Source organism: Bos mutus, chromosome 17 (assembly GCF_027580195.1).
Source record: "Bos mutus isolate GX-2022 chromosome 17, NWIPB_WYAK_1.1, whole genome shotgun sequence".
NCBI classification, from domain to species: Eukaryota; Metazoa; Chordata; class Mammalia; order Artiodactyla; family Bovidae; genus Bos; species Bos mutus.
In genome coordinates, this window is record NC_091633.1 from 54,556,137 (window position 1) to 54,575,759 (window position 19,623).

At 44.0% G+C, this 19,623-nt stretch overlaps 1 protein-coding gene across 2 annotated transcripts in view; it reads left to right on the plus strand.

Moving 5' to 3' along the window:
• The window catches only part of MGST2 (microsomal glutathione S-transferase 2), a 37,627-nt gene extending 18,312 nt beyond the window's left edge, over positions 1–19,315 (plus strand). Inside the window, exons 3-6 of one of the 2 annotated variants that reach the window (XR_011467470.1) lie at positions 13,501–13,571; positions 17,305–17,386; positions 17,862–18,043; positions 18,364–19,315. Coding sequence is in view for 1 of the 2 variants with exons in the window: in XM_005895820.3 (XP_005895882.1) it covers positions 13,501–13,571; positions 17,305–17,386; positions 17,862–17,991 (283 nt within the window). In the remaining variant the exon portion in view is untranslated. Of the gene's footprint in view, positions 1–13,500; positions 13,572–17,304; positions 17,387–17,861; positions 18,087–18,363 lie in introns of those variants that run through there. The other variant, XM_005895820.3, reaches the window with a different exon arrangement.
• The last annotated feature ends 308 nt before the right edge of the window (positions 19,316–19,623 follow it).

Genomic DNA, 19,623 nt, shown 5'->3' on the forward strand with positions numbered 1-19,623 from the left:
AGAATCTGACAACTTTTAATTTTCATACAATTACTTATTATTTCATACTTAATTTGTTTTTATACTTATCTTTTATTTATAAAGTGGTATTCTTACATCACTATCACAAATGGGAACGATTTAATTTTTTCCTCATTTGTTTGAGTAAAAATGTTGAGAAGTATGGCAGAAACCAACATATTGTAAAGCAGTTTTCCTTCAATTAAAAATAAATAAATTTTTAAAAGTTGATTCATAGAAAAATAGTGAGTATAGTAGTAGTGGTTTAGTCGCTAAGTCGTGTCCAGTTCTTGCAACCCCATGGACTGTAGCCCACCAGGCTCCTCTGTCCATGGGATTCTCCAGGCAAGAATACTGGAGTGGGTTGCCATTTCCTTCTCCAGGGGATCTTCCCAACCCAGGGATCAAACCCAGGTCTCCTGCATTGCAGCCAGTCTCTTGCATTACAGGTGGATTCTTTACCAACTGAGCCACCAGGGAAGCTGGTAAGAGAATATGGATAGGCTAAATTTTTGACAGTAATATATTAATGTTTGAATTTTGGGAGATACTATTTATAAAGTGATCAAGGGAGGAAATTCTGCATCTTCCCACTTTGTCTTTCATGATCTGAGAACTTCCTGTTGGTGTTGGATTTTCAGCAGGTTAAATTCTTGGGCCAATTCTGGTTCTATGTTTGTTCACACAGTTTTCACAAATTTGATTTTCTCCCTTGAAGGTCTCATGGCCTCGTCAGTAACAGAAATGCTGCCTTTCTCCCACTCTTCCTCTTGCTGCTTTGCCCTAAGTGTAGCCAAGAAGAATTATGACTAAGTCTTTCTTTGAGTGGACCTTGACAACATCTCATAGCAACTACTCTGACTGCCCCTGAAGTGCCTGTTTCCTGTCCGAGGGTCACTTCAGATTGAATATTTGTCAAGTAGAGATGATTATTATGGAGCCAGTTTACCCGAGTCGCTCGGCCAGTTACTAACCCCTTCTCTAGAGACCCCCTTCATTTCCTCTTCCCTTCCTCTAGGGAGGGCCTTCGGGGTGACTCTAGAGTTTTGCAGCCTTTTGCCAGAATACATTCTTTGAAACTGTGAAAATAGCAACTATAATTTCACCAAGGGCCATTTCTTCATGTTATTGCTAAGCTTAGAAAAGTCTTTCTAGTCTAATTTGAGCACCTTGATCCCTCTAGATTAAAGGCTTTTCTAAATCTAAAAAGTAGATCCAAATAATAAATTAATCTTGTAATTTAAATATATTTCCTCTGATTCTATCCTCACTGGAAGAGAAGAACAGCTGCTGATGACCTCATTCTTTTTCATACACTCAAGGATCATTATTAAATGTCTTTCATCTTCTATATTTTGAAGCTAGGTAGCACAAATTCAGCTTTTTTTCAATCATTAAAAAATTTGGTTGTTCTCTTTAGACTGAAAAAATTTTCATATTGTTTCTAAACCTGGAGCCTAGGAACGTATGTAGTATTCCAGCAATGATTCCATCAGTTCAGCATAAGGTGGAAGAATTACCTCTTACTTCCATCCTATATATACCACTATTTGCTTAAATGCTGAATTATTCGGTTCCTATTCCCAGATTAACTGGCCATAAGACGAGAGTAAACCCAATCATCATGAACCTGAGAATTCTTTAGAAATATTATTCTTTTTATACTCTGTTACAGTTCTGTCTTTTTTTTTTTTGCCATTTTATTAACTTCTTGTAGTCACTTTGAATTCTAATCCTGAAATTTAGAAACTAAAATTATTGACTGTAATGCTTGTCTAAAAACCATGGGAAAAAGGAAAATCACAAAATAGTAATTTTTCAAATATTCTATAACAATAAGATTTTAGTACTGAGTCAGCTCTTCGGTAGGAATGACAAAAATGATACATAATAGGCAATAAACACACTTCCATCCTCCTTAGAAGTGTACTGATCTTAGACATTAGCTGAAAGCACAAGCTGTACTTATCCACTGAGTTAGAAAGGGCTCGAGATCTCCGAGATGAGAGAAGGACTACATGAGGAGCTTTTCAAACTCCATCCTCCTCTAAAGCCTACCTGTATTTGTCACCAGGGGCCATGGTAAAACAAAATGCCACAGCCTGGGTGGCTTCAGTAACAGGTATTTATTTTTTACAGTGATGGAGGCTGCACGTCTAAGATTGAGGTTCTGGCTGCTGCTGTTTCTGCTGAGAGCTTTCTTCTCTTGGCTTGATGTGTCCTCACATGGCCTTTCTTTATTAGAGAGAGCGAGCGAGAGGGAGAGAGTCTGCTGGTGTCAGAGAGCTCTCTGGTGTTTCTTCTTATAAGGACAGCAATCCCATTGAATCAGGATGCCCCCTTTTGGACCTCATTTAACTTTAATTACTTTCTTACTTCAAATACAGCACCCTAGGGGTTTAGAGCTTCAGCATGTAATCTTTGGAAAGACACAAACATTTAGTCCATACTACCAGCAGACAAACAGCTTCTGTCCCACAAGCTGGGTGATTCTCAGGCAGTGAGAGGAAGAGAAAGTGAAAGCTGCTCAGTCATGTCCGACTCTTTGTGACCCCATGGATTATACAGTCCATGGAATTTTCCAGGCCAGAATACTGTGGGTAGCCTTTCCCTTCTCCAGGGGATCTTCCCAACCCAGGGATCAAACCCATGTCTCCCTCATAGCAGGCCGATTCTTTACCAGCTGAGCCACAAGGGAAGCCCCAAGGGATAAGCGGCAGCTAGAGTTTGGATGAAATGCAAGCCTCACCTCCGCATCTCCCCATGCTGTTCCTTAGCAGCAGCAGCACTGAAGGGATGGTAGGATTCATGCCCTGCTGCCATCAGCAACAGTCTCCCTCTGGGGTCCCCATATCAACAGTTACTTGACAAAGGACAATTTAGATAGTTACAGATCTAGATAAAAAGATATCTCTGACAACCTCTCATTCCCAAATCTTTTCTGAGCATATTGACCTGTTGCTGTGGTCAAAAGCCAGCAGATCAAGGCTGCTACTGCTGCTGCTGCTAAGTCGATTCAGTAGTGTCTAACTCTGTGCAACCCCATAGATGGCAGCCCACCAGGCTCCCCTGTCCCTGGGATTCTCCAGGCAAGAACACTGGAGTGGGTTGCCATTTCCTTCTCCAATGCATGAAAGTGAAAAGTGAAAGTGAAGTCGCTCAGTCATGTCCGACTCTTAGCGACCCCATGGACTGTAGCCCACCAGGCTCCTCCATCCATGGGATTTTCCAGGCAAGAGTACTGGAGTGGGGTGCCATTGCCAGGCTGGATCATCTATTAATAGTGCAAGTAGCTTATGGCAGTGTGCAACCTACTGAAGTTTCAGAACAAGTCATCAAAACGAAAGAAGGATAAAGAGGAGCAGCAAAAATCTTGAATGAGGGAAGCTGCCTTTAAGTTGCCTTGTCTGCCTTTTATTTTTTAAAATAAAAATACTTTAAGCATAAGGGCTTCCCTTGTGACTCAGATGGTAAAGAATCTGCCCACAATGTGGGGGACCTGGGTTTGCTCCCTGGGTTGGGAAGATCCCCTAGAGAAGGGCATGGCAACCCACTCCAGTATGCTTGTCTGGACAATCCCACGGATAGAGGAGCCTGGTGGGCTACAGTCCACAGGGTTGCAGAGTCAGGCACGACTGAGTGACTAAGACACACACATTGTAAGCACGGAATTAGCAATGTTCTCTTGACTGTTCAAGTTTTCCCCTTTGCAAATGGTTCAGATTTTTCTAGGAACAAGTTTGTCATAGGCAAAGATTCACATTGAGTGTTCATGAGAAATCTCTCAAACAGCAGAAATATTCAGAAGTGTTTGAGGCCAGAGATTTCCCAAGTGATGTATATACACTGAGGGGGCGCAGTAAGGGATCTGCTGTGGGAGTGAGGAAAATATTGGAGCTCCTATTTATATTTGCTCTTAAAATACCATCTTTTAATTTCTATGTGTTTTATAATATGTGTGATACTCTTTTCCAGTCGAATGTATTAGCTGTGCTGGTGGATCAGTCCCATATTCCCAGTGGTTTAATATAATGGAACTTTATGTCTTGCTCACTGTCAAAGCCTCCATGGGTGTTCCTGGTTGGGTGGCTTTGCACATGGTCATTTAGGGGCCAAGGCTTCTTCCATCCAAGGGTTTTGTCTCTGTCCAGGTGCTCAAGAGTTCTCTCTCTTCAACCAGTGTGTGGGGCAAGGGGGCTTGGCATACCATCTACTTGGCCATCTGGCTCAGGAGTGATATATTTTATTTTAATTTCTTTCCATTGGCAAGAAGTGGCCCCATCAAAATCCCAGGAAGCTGGAAAGTGTATCCTTGACCAGGCAGCTACCACATAGCGCCAACATTGTACCATCCTTGTTGTCAGCCAGCGCTCTCTGCTCTTGCAGGACATGTGGATATTTTTATTTGATCAGGGTTGTGCAGTTTGAAAAAGTCAGAGACTGGGGTTTTAGGCACTGTGCCAGAACCAAATATGTGGTGAGCTTTGTAGTAACTACACATGATGATGGAGACAGGGCCCAAACAGTCCTTACTTCAGATCTATGTTCATTGTTCCCAGGCCTTGGGTCCAGGCAGCGATCTGCAGTGGTCATGTGTCCTGAGGTCCCAGGTCCAGAACCCCTTGGAGCTGGGGATGGACCATGAGAACTTTCAGTGACTTTGACCATTCAGTCTCCACAGACTCCATCAGCCCATCCTCTAGGGTGACCAACTCTTTCCAGTTTGCCCGGGACTTCCCCAATTTTAGCACTCCTGTTTCTGTGTCCCAGGAAATCCCTTAGTTCCAGGCAAACCAGGACAATTTAGCTGGGATTGTCCTGGTTTTTAAATCAAAGACCTGTGTTCTGAAAACTTCTTCGATGGGGGGCGCACCAGGATGGCTGGTCACCCTACTGTCCTTCTAGCAAAGACTCTTTCTGTTATTACCCCAGGTGGGATCTGAGGCTCAGGGTGACATCTGCCTGGAACCTCGTCCCTCATCTTTCTGTGGGATGCTTAAATATCAAGCTCAACATTCAGAAAACTAAAATCATGGCATCTGGTCCCATCACTTCATGGCAAGTAGATGGGGAAACAGTGGAAACAGTGGCTGACTTTATTTTTCTGGGTTCCAAAATCACTGAAGATGGTGATTGCAGCCATGAAATTAAAAGACACTTACTCCTTGGAAGGAAAGTTATGACCAACCTAGACAGCATATTAAAAAGCAGAGACATTACTTTGCCAACAAAGGTCCATCTAGTCAAGGCTATGATTTTTCCAGTGGTCATGTATGGATGTGAGAATTGGACTATAAAGAAAGCTGAGCGCTGAAGAATTGATGCTTTTGAACTGTGGTGTAGGAGAAGACTCTTGAGGGTTCCTTGGACTTCAAGGAGATCCAACCAGTCCATCCTAAAGGAAATCAGTCCTGGGTTTTCATTGGGGGGACTGATGTTGAAGCTGAAACTCCAGTACTTTGGCCACCTGATACGGAGAGCTGACTCATTGGAAAAGACCCTGATGCTGGGAAAGGTTGAGGGCCAGAGGAGAAGGGGACAACAGAGGATGAGATGGTTGGATGGCATCACCAACACAGTGGACATGGGTTTGGGTGAACTCTGGGAGTTGGTGATGGACAGGGAAGCCTGGCATGCTGTGGTTCATGGGGTCGCAAAGACTGAGCAACTGAACTGAACTAAATATCAAAGCACACAGGATTATAGTGCAAAAAGGACTCTCAGCAGGGAATATAGTGGACACATGTGTCTTCCCGTAGAGTGGACGTGCAGGAAGCGGGGCAGCCCGGGAGCGGTCAGAACCACTCTGCTCCCGTGCAAAGGGAAACTGACACAGCTGCTGCCAGCCGATTTCTGCCCCATTTCTGTCCATAAGGAGTGTTTCCTGAGAATCTCCTGTGATAATAGATCTGGCTTCATGTCCAAAAAGAGACCATCAATTATTTTCATTTTGGTTTTCCTGTCAATGTGACTGTAATTAGTCACCGATAGGATTGCGAAGAACACATTTTCAGAGCTTGGTCCCCCTGAGTTAAACAACGTCTGTGGATGGCTCACTGTGAATGAGCTGTCCCGGCACACATCCAGGCACGGACCACTTAACCTAGCTGTGGGGTCTGCGGAGGCCCGCACGTCCTGGTGGTCAAGGATGTGGTCACATGGTGAAGTGGATGCGAGAAGTCAGACCGAGCAGCTAGAATGGGATTCCAGTTATTTTAGGGCCAAGCAGTACTTGGTGTCTCCAGCAGGCAGCAACTGTTAGAAATAGCGGGCTCCCAGGCTGGCTATCAAACGTGGCGCTAGTGGTCAAGAATCTGCCTGCCAATGCAGGAGACGCAGGGGAGTCGAGCTGGATCCGTGGGTCAGGAAGATCCCCTGGAGAAGGAAATGGCAACCTACTCCAGTATTCTTGCCTGGGGAATCCCATGGACAGAGGAGCCTGGAGGGCTACAGTCCATGGGGTCGCACAGAGTCGGATATGACTGCGTGCACACAGCTCAGGCTGGCTGGCAGAAAGTTCTTTTCATTCTGAAAGGTGATAGTGGACGTGGACAAAGCCTCGGGGCTTAGGGCAGGTCAGAAAGGAGGGACCAGGAGAAAAGTACAATGAGCGCACCTGGGACACGGGTCAGGGCGAGCCCAGCAGTGATTCACTGCCGAGTCTCATTCCTTAGGAGAGGAGGGTGCAGGGATAAGGTGCCCCAGCGCTCCAGGCTCTGCCCTCCGGGAGCACTGACGCAGTGACTCTCACATCCCTGCCCGTTGCCCCTGCTCCTCTGGGCCTCAGCACCCCTTTCCCCATCTTCTCGGTCGCTCCCTGGAGCTCCAGGGCTGTGGGCGGGGACAGCCCTGCTGGCTGGTGTTTGACGGGAGGGGCCGTGCCACTGCCGTGTCCCAGGCCCCCCGTCCTGTGAGGGCGGGACCCCTCCCAGGCTCTAGAGCCTTCCGTGACTGCTCTTGGGTGCTCTGTGGTCTGGGGCGGGGAGGGTGGGGGCGGCGGCTCTCCCCGGCTCTTTGCCGCTTCTGTCATCTGCGGCACAGCACTGCCCGCACCTGGAATCTCAGCCGTCCTTCATGAAGACCGTCCTTCAGCTTTCAGCCTGGTCTCCACTCAGGGGTGAAAGTGGTTCCCTGGCTTGGGTGGGTGTGCGGGAGACCCTTGAACATATGTTCGTTTTCCTCTTTGCTCACCCCTTCTTGCTCAGAGGCCCTCTTCCTCTTGTAGATGAGATATGAAAGTGCTGGTACATCTCAGCACGTCTGGAAGGATGCCCACAGGGGCCACAGACCCGAGAGGATCCGTCTCTACAGAGTAGCCTGGGCTTGGCTGGGATGCTTTTATATAACACCATTGCTCTACCTCACGTGCCCAGCCAGGACCACCAGTGCAACGGGAAAAAAAAAAAAAACCCTTCTAAATAGTTGAGATTTTTATGAAGAATAAGATGGACTGCTTTCAAGGGTGATTAAAAAAAAAAATTTCATTGCGGCTAATTTTGAGTTGTGTTGTGGAAAAACAACCATTAAATTTGGAATATCGTAAGGTGTTTTACTCCCTTGGAGGAGGGCATGGCAACCCACTCCAGTATTCTTGCCTGGAGAATCCTATGGACAGAGAAGCCTGGCAGGCTATAGTCCATGGGGCCACAGAGAGTTGGACACTACTGAGCGACTCAGCACAGCACAGCAAGGTGTTTTACAAGACTAGATAGAAGAACTATAAAAGCACTGTAACCCACCAGGCTCTTCTGTCCATAGGATTTTCCACGCAGGAATGCTGGAGTGGGTTGCCATTTCCTTCTCCAGGGGATCTTCCCAACCCAGGGATTGAACTTGGATCTGTATTGCAGGTAGATTCTTTACCGACTGAGCCACCAGGGAAGGTTCTAGATAAAAGGACCATTGTGTTTTGTTTCCAAAAAGGATCACAGAAACATCCAATGAGTGTGGAAAATAGAGCAATCTTCTACTACTATTCTCTTCTGCTTCACGGAGACAGGTCCATGCATTTAGCTGAGGAAAAGGAAGTGACTTTTAACATAGTTGTAATTATTCTGACCATTCACATTTATAAAGTGTCTTCTTGTTTAAACTACTGCAGTGACCTACATTAGTGAAAAAGCAATCATCACAAGCAAAATAGTGCCAGGGAGGGGAAAGGGCATAAAGGCAAATCTGTTTTTCCCCGAGTGTGAGAAAGTTGTGGCAATGATTTGTGAGGGTGTCAGTGTCAGAGTCTGGACGAGACATTCCTTAGGTCATTCTACTGGTCTTTCGAGACTTTAAAGGCAGCAGTAGACAATGAAGAGGAAAGCTTTTGACATTTGTATTCTGCATTTCTGATGTGCCAGGGGTCTGATGATTGCTCCCCTGGCTTTGAGAGTTGAGTGGGTGACTTCACTGTGGTCATTGCCGGTGAGGGGTTAGAAAGGTTCACTCATGCTTCTGACTCTGCACCAGCCATGGTGCAGATATAAAGCCATGGCTTTATATGAGCACTGAGTTATGCAGTTAATTATGCAGCTTTCTTACCCAGCTTTAAGAGATGGTTGAATGATTATCAGGGAGTTTTTTTCTCATGTAGTTGAGTCAAAAACTAATAAGGTTGAGTTGACCCATCTGCAATTTCCTGTAGATTTCATGGAGAATGAGGAAAGAATTACACTTTATAATTATGCTTTCTTCTTTTTTTTGTTAGAGGGTTTCTTTTCAGATTTATTGAGGTATAACTGACAAATTAAAATTCTACGATATTTAAAGTACACAACGTGATGATTTGACACACACATAATTTGTGAAAGAATTTCCCCCATTGAGTTAATTAACACATCTCTTACCCTTTACATATTTACTCTTTTTGTGAAAACACTGAACTTTTACTTTCTTTTGTGGTTCCTCAGTCACTAAGTCGTGTCCGACTCTTTGCAACCCCATGGACTGCAGCACACCAGGCTTCCCTGTCCTTCACCATCTCCTGGAGCTTGCTCAAACTCATGTGCATTGAGTCAGTGATGCCATCCCACCATCTCCTCCTCTGTGGTCCCCTTCTCCTCCTGCCTTCAATCTTTCCCAGCATCAGGGTCTTTTCTAGTGAGTTGGCTGTTTGCATCAGGTGGCCAAAGTTTTACTTTCTTAGCAGACTTCAATGATACAATAAAATGTTATCAGCTAGAGTCACCGTGTTACATATTAGATCCTCAGTTCAGTTCAGTTCAATTCAGTCGCTCAGTCGTGTCCGACTCTTTGCGACCACATGAATTGCAGCACGCCAGGCCTCCCTTTAACCATCAACTCCTGGAGTTCACTGAGACTCACGTCCATCGAGTCAGTGATGCCATCCAGCCATCTCATCCTCTGTCGTCCCCTTCTCCTCCTGCCCCCAATCCCTCCCAGCAGCAGAGTCTTTTCCAATGAGTCAACTCTTCGCATGAAGTGGCCAAAGTACTGGAGTTTCAGCTTTAGCATCATTCCTTCCAAAGAACACCCAGGGCTGATCTCCTTCATAATGGACTGGTTGGATCTCCTTGCAGTCCAAGGGATTCTCAAGAGTCTTCTCCAACACCACAGTTCAAAAGCATCAATTCTTTGGCACTCAGCTTTCTTCACAGTCCAACTCTCACATCCATACATGACCACTGGAAAAACCATAGCCTTGACTAGACGGATCTTTGTTGGCAAAGTAATGTCTCTGCTTTTCAATATGCTATCTAGGTTGGTCATAACTTTCCTTCCAAGGAGTAAGCGTCTTTTAATTTCATGGCTGCAGTCACCATCTGCAGTGATTTTGGAGCCCCCTAAAAATAAAGTCTGACACTGTTTCCATTGTTTCCCCATCTATTTGCCATGAAGTGATGGGACCAGATGCCATGATCTTAATTTTCTGAATGTTGAGTTTTAAGCCAACTTTTTCACTCTCCCCTTTCACTCTGACCTTAATAACTGAAAGTTTGTACCCTTTTATTAGACTCTCCCTATTTTGCCCACCCTCAGGCCTTGGCACTCACCATTCTGTTTTCTGTTTCTGTGAGATCACCTTTTTTTTTTTTTTTAAGATTCCACATGTAAGTGTTACCAGGGACTATTTGTCTTTCTCTGTCTGGGTTATTGCACTTAGCATAATGCCCTGCTGGTTTGCCTAGGTTGTGGCAAATGGCAGGATTTCCTTCTTTTTAAAGATTGAATAATATTCCATTGTGTGTAAATATATCATATTTCTTTGTCCATTCATCCACTGCTGGACACTTAGATTGTTTCCATATTGGCTACTGTGAGTAACACTGTAATCAAGATGAGAATACTGATATCTTTTCAAGATAGTGATTTCATTTCCTTTGGATATTTGCCTGGCAGTGGGATTGCTGGATCATATGGCAGTTCTAGTTTTAATTTTTTGAGGAATCTCCATGCTGTTTTCCATAGTGGTCGCATCAATTTACGTTCTCACTAACAGTGTATAAGTGTTCTCTTTCCTCCGAGTTCTTGCCAGCACTTGTTCCTTGTCTTTCTGATAATAGCCATTTAAAGAAGTGTGAGGTGATATCTCATTATGGTTTTGATTTGCATTTTGCTGATGATTAGCAGTGTTGAGCACTTTTTCATGTACCTGTTGGTCATTTATGTCTTTGGACAAATGTCTGTTCAGGTTCTCTGCCCCTTTTTAAACTGGGTTGTTTGGTTTTCTCTGCTATTGAGTTGTATGTGTTCTTTCTTTATTTTGGGTTGTAACCCCTTATCGAATTTGTGGTTTGCATGTATTTTTTTCCCATTCTACAGATTGCCTTTTCATTTTGTTGGTGACATCCTTGCTGTGAAGAAGCTTTTTAGTTTGATTTAGTCCCACTTGTTTATTTTTGTTTTTGTTGCCTTTGCTTCTAGTGCCAAATCCAAAAAAATAATTACCAAGGCTAATGTCAAGGATATTTTCCCCTAAGTCTTCTTATATGAGTTCTATGGTTTTTGTTGTTGTTGTTATATTCACTGGTTTGTTGTACTTTTTTAGATTCCACCCATAAGTGATATCATATAGTATTTGTTTTTTTCTGAAGACCTCCCTTTAACATCTCTTACATGTCTAGTGGTGATGAACTCCCTCAGATTTTGTTTCTAAAATTCTTTATCTCTGCCTCAATTTTGAAGAACATCTTTGCAGGGTAGAGTTTTCTTAGTTGGCAGTTTTTTTTTTTTTTCCCAACACTTTGAATATATCTTCCCACCCGCTTCTGGCCCACCAAGTTTAAAACTGTTTCATTGCTTGTGATGGTCCTGTAGGACCTGTGAATGCAAGCCTCATTGGCTATCAGAGCTGAGTAGTTTGGGGGCCTGTCCCTTAGGGAGCAACAGCAAAAGCTGGGGTGCCAGATGTGTGTGCAAACTCCTTCTGGACAGATGCTGGCAATCTCGTTTTATCAATGGAGTGAATTGAAGGCAGTAGGTAAGGGAAGTGCCCATCGGCTTCCATGGGCACCAGGGAGGATCTCATCTAGCCCTTGGATACTTGCTAAACTAGAAGCAGGGTCTCCAGGCATCAGCTTGTAAGTCTGGAGGCAGACCCTTTCTAGAGGAAGACTAGAGACAGGACTTTTTGCCTGCTTCCTCTGCACTGAGCCCCAGATGGTTAGCTGTACTGAGTGTTCATGCACTCTGTTAAGAAATGCTTCTCTGCTTGCTACAGTCCTGTGGGTCTCATGGATGCAAACCCTGTGGGGTTGCATTTTGAGGAAACCAGCCCTCAGGCGGAAGTCTTTAAACTTGGAGTGTGAGATGTGCAGTCTAACCCCTTTGCTCCTCAGGGAGAAGCTTGGGGTTGAGGATTTCCTCCTGAATGTATGATGCTGTGATAGGGGTGAGGAGAGTGTGTCTCAGCTTCTCTTGCTTGTTTCAGTGTGGCCTTTTTTTGGCCACACCAAAACTGAGATCCTGCAAGATCAGCTTGCAGGATCTCAGTTCCCTGATGAGGCCCTGAACCTGGGCCACAGCAGTGAAAGCCTGGAATCCTAACCACTAGGCCACCAGGGAACTCCCACTATGGCTGCTTTCATATTTGCCTGATGTGTAGGAGTCATTCAGCTGGTTTCAGGATTTCTCGCAGAGGGAGTTGCTCTGTGTGTGTCTACACATTCATTGCACCTGCAGAAGGAGGGAAGTTTAAGAGCCTCCCATGTTAGCATCTTGGTCACAAAAGAAAACAAACCAAAACAAAACACTTCCCCCCCCTCCCCCCCCCCACCCACATTGAGGAAAGAAGAGGGAAAAAAGAGAGAGAGAGAGAAAAGAATCATTCAAGGTGACCTGGGTTAGAAGACTCAGCCTTTAAGAACAAGGATCAACTGTTTCTTGGTTGTTTGCCTCGTAACCTTACATATTCAAGCTTTAAGGCTTAAGGATCCTACATCCATCCTTAAAGGAAGGATGTAGGATCATTTCTAATCCTGTAGACTAAGACTCTTCCACCAGGATCAACTCAAGACCTTATTACACATTACATTAAAGTTTTCTTTTACTCGTTGTGATATTGTCAGCAGAGAGCGCAGCCAACCTAACCAGGATCACTTGGGGGCATAGCACAGGAAGGAAGATGAATATAATTCATCTTTTTTCCTTTTGCTAGGTGCAGACGAATTAATTATAGTTCCCAGATAATGATTCCCTTTTGCTTAAAATAGTATCAAAATTTCCACCCAAGTCTTCTATGAATAGAAGCAATTTGACTTGACATTAGGACAGAGCTTTGGGGTCTGGAGATGACACAGACTTCCTCTGATTCTCTGGGAGGCATCGTCAGCTTGGGTTCTCAGTCTTTAGTTTTTTCCTCCATAAAATGGGAATGAAATGTGCTTCATTCATTTCAGGAGGTTTTAGGGGATTTCTTTGAAAACCATTTAATACGATGAGCAACTCAAATGGAAGGCACTGGATGTAAGAGAATTCTGGGCAAGAAATCCATTTAATATGAATGAGCTATTTACTGGGTTCTTTAGACAAGATACAGAATGATCTTTAGGCTCAGAATTGGAACCATCTGTAGGCCTGTCTTTTGGAAAAGAGCTATAATTCTACTGCTGGCAACTTACATGTAGAAGAGTGATTCTTGGCCCCACTCTGAGGTTTGAAAAATGTTTGAGTCTCACCTTGAAACACTAGAGGTGCAGATGGTAAAGAATCTGCTGGTAATGCAGGAGAGCTGGGTTTGATCCCTGGGTTAGGAAGATATCCTGGAGAAGGGAATGGCTACCCACTCCAGTATTCTTCTCTGGAGAATTCCATGGACAGAGGAGGCTGGCGGGCTACAGTCCATGGATTCCAAAGAATCGGATACGATTAAGTGACTCACTCATTCACTTGAAAGACTAATTTTACCTATAAGGACACTTATGCTCTTTAGGTTAATTCTTGTATTATTTTTGTAAGAAGAGGCTGGACATTTACCTCTAGGTGAAAACTCACTGCTTTGGTGTATAGTTTTCTCATAGAATAACCTACATCTTTATTTTTTTCCTGCAGGCAAAACTGTGTGGAGTTTTACCCAATATTCATAATCACATTGTGGATGGCTGGATGGTATTTCAACCAAGGTAAGTTTAAAAGACAACTCTGTTCTCATGATGCCTGTGGTCCTTACAGCCATTAAGTAGCAAATATTCACCTACACATCTACGGATCCTGGAAATTGTTTTAAGCAAAAGAAGCACTGTCTGTTTGCATCAAAGAGCAGTGTGCTACAGATAGGCTAACTTTGGCTTCATTCAATTTAATTCAGTGATTTTTTTTTTTTTTTTAATAAAAACTTGGAACAAACCAGATGTGGGGGACTCCAGAATGAAGATGACATGTGATTTTGGCTTCAAGTCTAATACTCTATAAATTCTAATTTATCTGCAGGAACAGAACACAGAATTAACAGTTCACCCTAGTTATTATTGGAGAAGGCAATGGCACCCCACTCCAGTAATCTTGCCTGGAAAATCCCATGGACAGAGGAGTCTGGTAGGCTGCAGTCCATGGGGTCCCTAGGAGTCGGACACGACTGAGGGACTTCACTTTGACTTTTCACTTTCATGCATTGGAGAAGGAAATGGCAACCCACTCCAGTGTTCTTGTCTGGAGAATCCCAAAGGCAGGGGAGCCTGGTGGGCTGCCGTCTGTGGGGTCGCACAGAGTCGGACACAACTGAAGCGATTTAGCAGTAGCTAAGCAGCTAGTTATTATAGCTAATATTTATTGAGTACTTACTTCATGCCAGGTACTTTTTTTTTAATTAATTGGCTACTCGGGGTCTCCGTTGTGGTGTGTGGGAGCTTCTCTCCACTTGTGGCACGTGGGCTTCTCTTTTTGCAGAGCACAGGCTCTTGAGTAGTCACAGGCTTGAGTAGTTGCGGCATGCAGGCTCAGAAGCCTTGATGTAATGTGGAATCTTAGTTCCCCAGGGATCAAACCCATGTCCCCTGCATGGAAGGCACATTTTTAACCACTGAACCACCAAGGAAGTTCCTGCCAAGCTTTGTTTTTTAGATGTCACACATATATTATCTCTTATGTAGCACTTATAGGATTAAAAACCTCTTATGAGGTAGGTTCCATAATTTCTGCTTTATAGGTGAGGAAACTGAAGTACAGAGTGGTTAAGTGTTTTGTCCACCTTAGCTTTCACCAGTATAGGAGAAAATTAGCTTTCAAGTTCAGAGCAGGGTTTATAGGTATTTGACCAACGACCCATGTGCTTTTTCTTAGGAGTTTCCAAGAATGTGGTCTACTGGATGTAGAAACTTTGTAAATATCCGTTTTCTATTTGAATGGGGGATCCTTGGGGAGCTGAGGGCTTTACTGAAACTCTGCCTAGCCCTTTCACAGGTCAGATTAGCACCAACTACCTTTTTGGAGAAATTCAATCTCTTTTTTGTCTGATAACTCTCATGGCCTTATTTGCATTTGACATTTGATTGTTAAGATTTAAGTCAACCAAAATTCAACTGCTTTTCAAAGGCAAGGTAAAGTCGCTCAGTTGTGTCCGACTCTTTGCGACCTCGTGGACTGCAGCCCACCAGGCTCCTCCGTCCGTGGGATTCTTCAGGCAAGAATACTGGAATGGGTTGCCATTTCCTTCTCCAGGGGATCTTCCCGACCCAGGGATCAAACCCAGGTCTCCCGCATTGCAGGCAGACATTTTAACCTCTGAGCCACCAACCCTGTCACAATTTTTTTTTACTGTCGACTGAGAAATTTCAGATAAAATATCCTGCAGAGAAAGACTTAACTCTATTCCAATTCACCTTTTTTTTTTTTAAACCCCTGAAGGGCAAGAAGGGTCATTTCCTGTCAGGTGAGACCGCATTCACAACTAATGAGAAAAGAGCCTTTGGCGGTGGCACTCGGCCTGTGACATTTGACCCTTTGGATTTCACTGCCATGGGCTGAATGAGGCTGCCTGCTTGTCAGGGGAGGGTTTCTTGGGTATCTCGTTGTAATTTTCATTCTTTCTCATCCAGAGTTAAGTGGCCTATTACTGCCTTGACCAGTTCTCATTGACTTTGTGGGAGCGGTTGCTTAGAAAGGGAGTTTCAAGAACCACGGTGCGCTCAGGATCTCCCCTTCCTCACAGGCCAGGTGGCCCTGCCAGCGCTTCTCCTCCAGCTCTTTGCTGGACCCTGTCCTTCTCATCCTTCAGGGCCCAGCACAAACAGCACCCCTCAGAGGGGCCCTCCCTGACCCCTTCCTAAAGGTGAGCCCCCAGTTCCCCCTGGCCCACCCCCCTTTGTTTCCTTCACAGCATATTCCAGTCTGTACTTCTCTTCTCTTCAGCATATTCCAGTCTGTACTTCTCCCTTTGTCTTTGCTGATAAACCCATAAGGGCAGGGAGCTTATGTCTTTTTTACTGCAAACCTCAAACCTTACAATAAGGATACTTGGTACAGTATGTAGTAGAAACAAACAAAAAAAAGTTTGTGACCTAATAAAATTATGAATTTAATTTTATCCATCATACCAGAGTCCCACAAACAGACTTCTAGTGTTTTCAAGAGGGCTTTGGCAATTTGCATCTGTGACTTGCTGAGGAAAAGAGAGGGTCCCTAGTACAAGAAAGATACCAAGATTGTTTTTTATTGGACAAGATGGCGGAACATCACCCTGCATTCCACATTTCTTTTAGGTAAAATGTGTATTTGGTTAAACACACAAATCTCAAGGGTACCATTTAATGAGTTTTGACAAATGTGTAAATCTGTCTCACTCAGATTCCTATCAAGATGTGGAACGTGACTACCACTCAGAGAGTTTCCTCAGGTTCTTCCCCATCCCTTTCAGAGGCAAACAGTGCTCTGATGCTTTTCGTCATAGTTTAGTTTTGCCTATTTTAGAACTGTCCATAATTGGAATCATATAGTATGTACTCTTATATAATGCTTCATTCACTCAGCAAAACGTTTTTTGGATTCTCCATGCTGTTGCAAGTTGTCCATTTCTTTTCATCGACAGTGGGGTTCCATATTGTACGCTTATCACGGTTCGGCTATCCATTCTCCTGTGTATGGATTCCCAGCTGTTTCCAGTGTTTGGCTGTGATGAATAAAGCTGCACTGAATATTCTGAACAGGTCTTTTATGGATATGTGCTTTCATTTCTCTTGGGTAAATACACAGGAAAGGAAGGACTTGCTGGGTCAAAAAGTAATGTTTGGTGTTTTAAGAAACTACCAGATCTTTTCCCAGAGCGGCTGTACTGTTTTGCTTTCCTACCAATAATGTATGAGGATTCTAACATCCCCAACATTTTGTGCTGTCCGTCTTCTGAAACTTTTGCCACCCTGGTAGGTGTGCAGTGGTATCATCTCCTTATGGCTTTATTTTTAAATGAGAGGGAACATTTTTTTTTTTTTTTTTTTTTTTTTGGCTGCTCTGGGTCTTAGTTGCAGCATGCAGGATCTAGTTCTTGAGCAGGGATCGAACACTGGACCCTTGTATTGGGAGCATGGAATCTTAGCCGGTTACTGGATCACCAGAGAAGTCCCCTCATTGTGGTTTTAAATTGCAGTTTTGCTGATATCAAATGATGTTGAATAATGTTGAAACATTTTTCATGTGCTTATTGGTACACTTGCTTATATTGCTATGTGAATTTTCTATTCAAGTATTTTACCCATTAAAAAATGGTTTTTCTTTCATTATTGAATTGTCTGAGTTCTCTATACATTCCACACACAAGCCTTTGTCAGATACATGTTTCGTGAGTGTTGCCTCAGTTTTCACACCACATTTTGAGAGTCTGCCATCATGTTCTGTGTCTTTGCTTTTTTTTTTTTTTCTCTCTAGTTTTTGCTACTTGTCTGGGTCTGGTGTACATCTATTCCCGTCATCAGTATTTCTGGGGATACGCAGAAGCTGCTAAAAAAAGGTAAGGAGCACCCAAGGATTGTGTATTTGGACAGAAGGTAGCAGGATGGTCTGTGTTAGCTTCCTGTTCCTGTAGTGTAGCACCGATGGCTGTGATGACAAAAATGACGCACGCTGCCGGCCCACGGCCAAGTCTCACCAGGCCTCCACACTTAGGTGTGAGGCAGAAAACTGAAAGGATAAAACTGTGCCCTAAGTGTGCACCCTTTGACCACTGCACTTTAAATCCTTGCAAACATTTTGCCCTATCTCCCAAAAGTTGCCAAGGAAATAATCCTGCCCAGCCTTGATGATTCTTTGAATGTTCAAAGGAGCTAGGCATCTTCTCTAATTTATTTGATGAATCAAAATGTTCAAGTGCAACAGCACACAAGTTCTGGGCAGTGTTCATAGGAGAGGTCTGCTCCAGGCTCCCCGGCTTCCTCCCTGTAACCCCATTTATTCATCACCTTTGTCTCTCTCATATCTGCCCACAGGGTCACTGGTTTCCGGCTGAGTCTGGGGGTTTTGGCCTTATTGACGGTCCTAGGTGCCGTGGGGATTTTGAACAGCTTTCTGGATGAATACCTGGACATCGATATTGCCAAGAAACTGAGGCACTTTTAACATTTCACCTTCCTTTGTGCAGATGCTTATAGGAGATGTTTCCACTCTCAAGGTTAGATGGTGCCACTTGTTCCATTAAAAGAAATAAAATTCTCTCTCTTTTTTGAAATGGCTTTATAGAAACATACCTTTTAGATTTCCTGAAATTTGCTCTGAGGGCAAGTGTCCTAACACCAGTGGATGTGTGCTGAGCCCTGGTTTTAGAAGCACATGCTGAAGTCACGGCTCCTCATGTGGGTAGAAAGCAACCTGACCTGTGTCTGGGGCTTTCCATCTACCACCTCCATCACTTGCCTCTAAGATTGCTTCTCTCGTGATGGGGAGTTCCAGACAGGTGCTGAAAAGGCTCTGAGCCCATTTCATTGGTTGCAGGAATGCCACAGATGGTGGAGGAAGTCAGCAAACACATAAAGTAGCCAGAGAAGAGAGTCATCAACTAATTGCACAAGACCCAGCTGGCTGTGAAAATGGACTTTACAACGTAAAAAGAAAAAAAATCTGTCATTTTCAAGAAACCACCCAGAGATGAGTGCCTGGGGAATACCTTGCCCCTGGATAGGGGAGAGAGAGGTCGTGGTCATGACTGGAGAGCCTAGGCTGGGTTCCAGTGCACACCCGCTGTCCTGCGGGCTGGGGGCCTGCTGCTGTTGGGCCCTGACGTACAGTCACGGTCTAGCCCAAGGCTGATGACCTTCACTTTCTTCATCTGGAAAATGGGCATGAGTCTTCAGGAACCTTAGGGAAATGGAATTGTGAGCATATATAACACTGTTTTAGTATCAGGAGAAGGACTCTCTGTAATTTTTCTAAAGAAAGTGACAGCCTGAATCTTCAAGCAGCTTTTTATTGGGACTTTTTTGGTGTGTGGGTACAAAGGCAGTTACAGAGACCATGAGTAATAGAGAAAAATAAAGGTATTAAAACACTAGTGTTTCCAGAATAGAAGGGGAGAAGACACGAGCACCTCTTGCATCCCAGAGGGCAGTGTGAATAGCCCAGAGCACGTTGAGAACCATCAGCCTGGGATCCCTAGCTCTCTGACTCTGGCTAAGGCAGCTTGCAGTGGAGGTCGTGTAGCAAAGACTTGAAGACACCAGAGCCAGTCAACGCTAATCCTGTTCCACCACTCGCTGGCTATCCTACCGCAGCCCTGGTAGCTCTCTGCCTCAGTTTTTTTCCTCGGGTATAATGGGATTGATATCTTACAATGCCGTGATTCTATGGTCTTTTTACTTTTTAGTATTCTGATCATTTATAGTGACTCGTATTGTGACATTTTAATTGTTTTGTGCATTGAAGACAATAAAGGAAGAGAGTGCAAAAATTTTTGACCTGAAAGCACAATTTCTGCAGACTCATATCCTTTGGAAGTGAGAAAAAACCCACAACTTTTCCACATCTTACTCTCCAGGCTTTGTAAACACTTTGAATTTTGCATTTAAATTGGAACTGTTTAAATATGTAAACTGAAAACATACACACACAGACACACACACACAGTTTGGTTAAACCACAAGTGTAGAAAATGAAGATGGGCCCACCAGCATATCAAAACTTTGTATCTCTACAGTATCTGAACTAGAACTTATTCCCTTTGTTCTAATTCTGTTGTCACCAAGGCAACCACTTGAT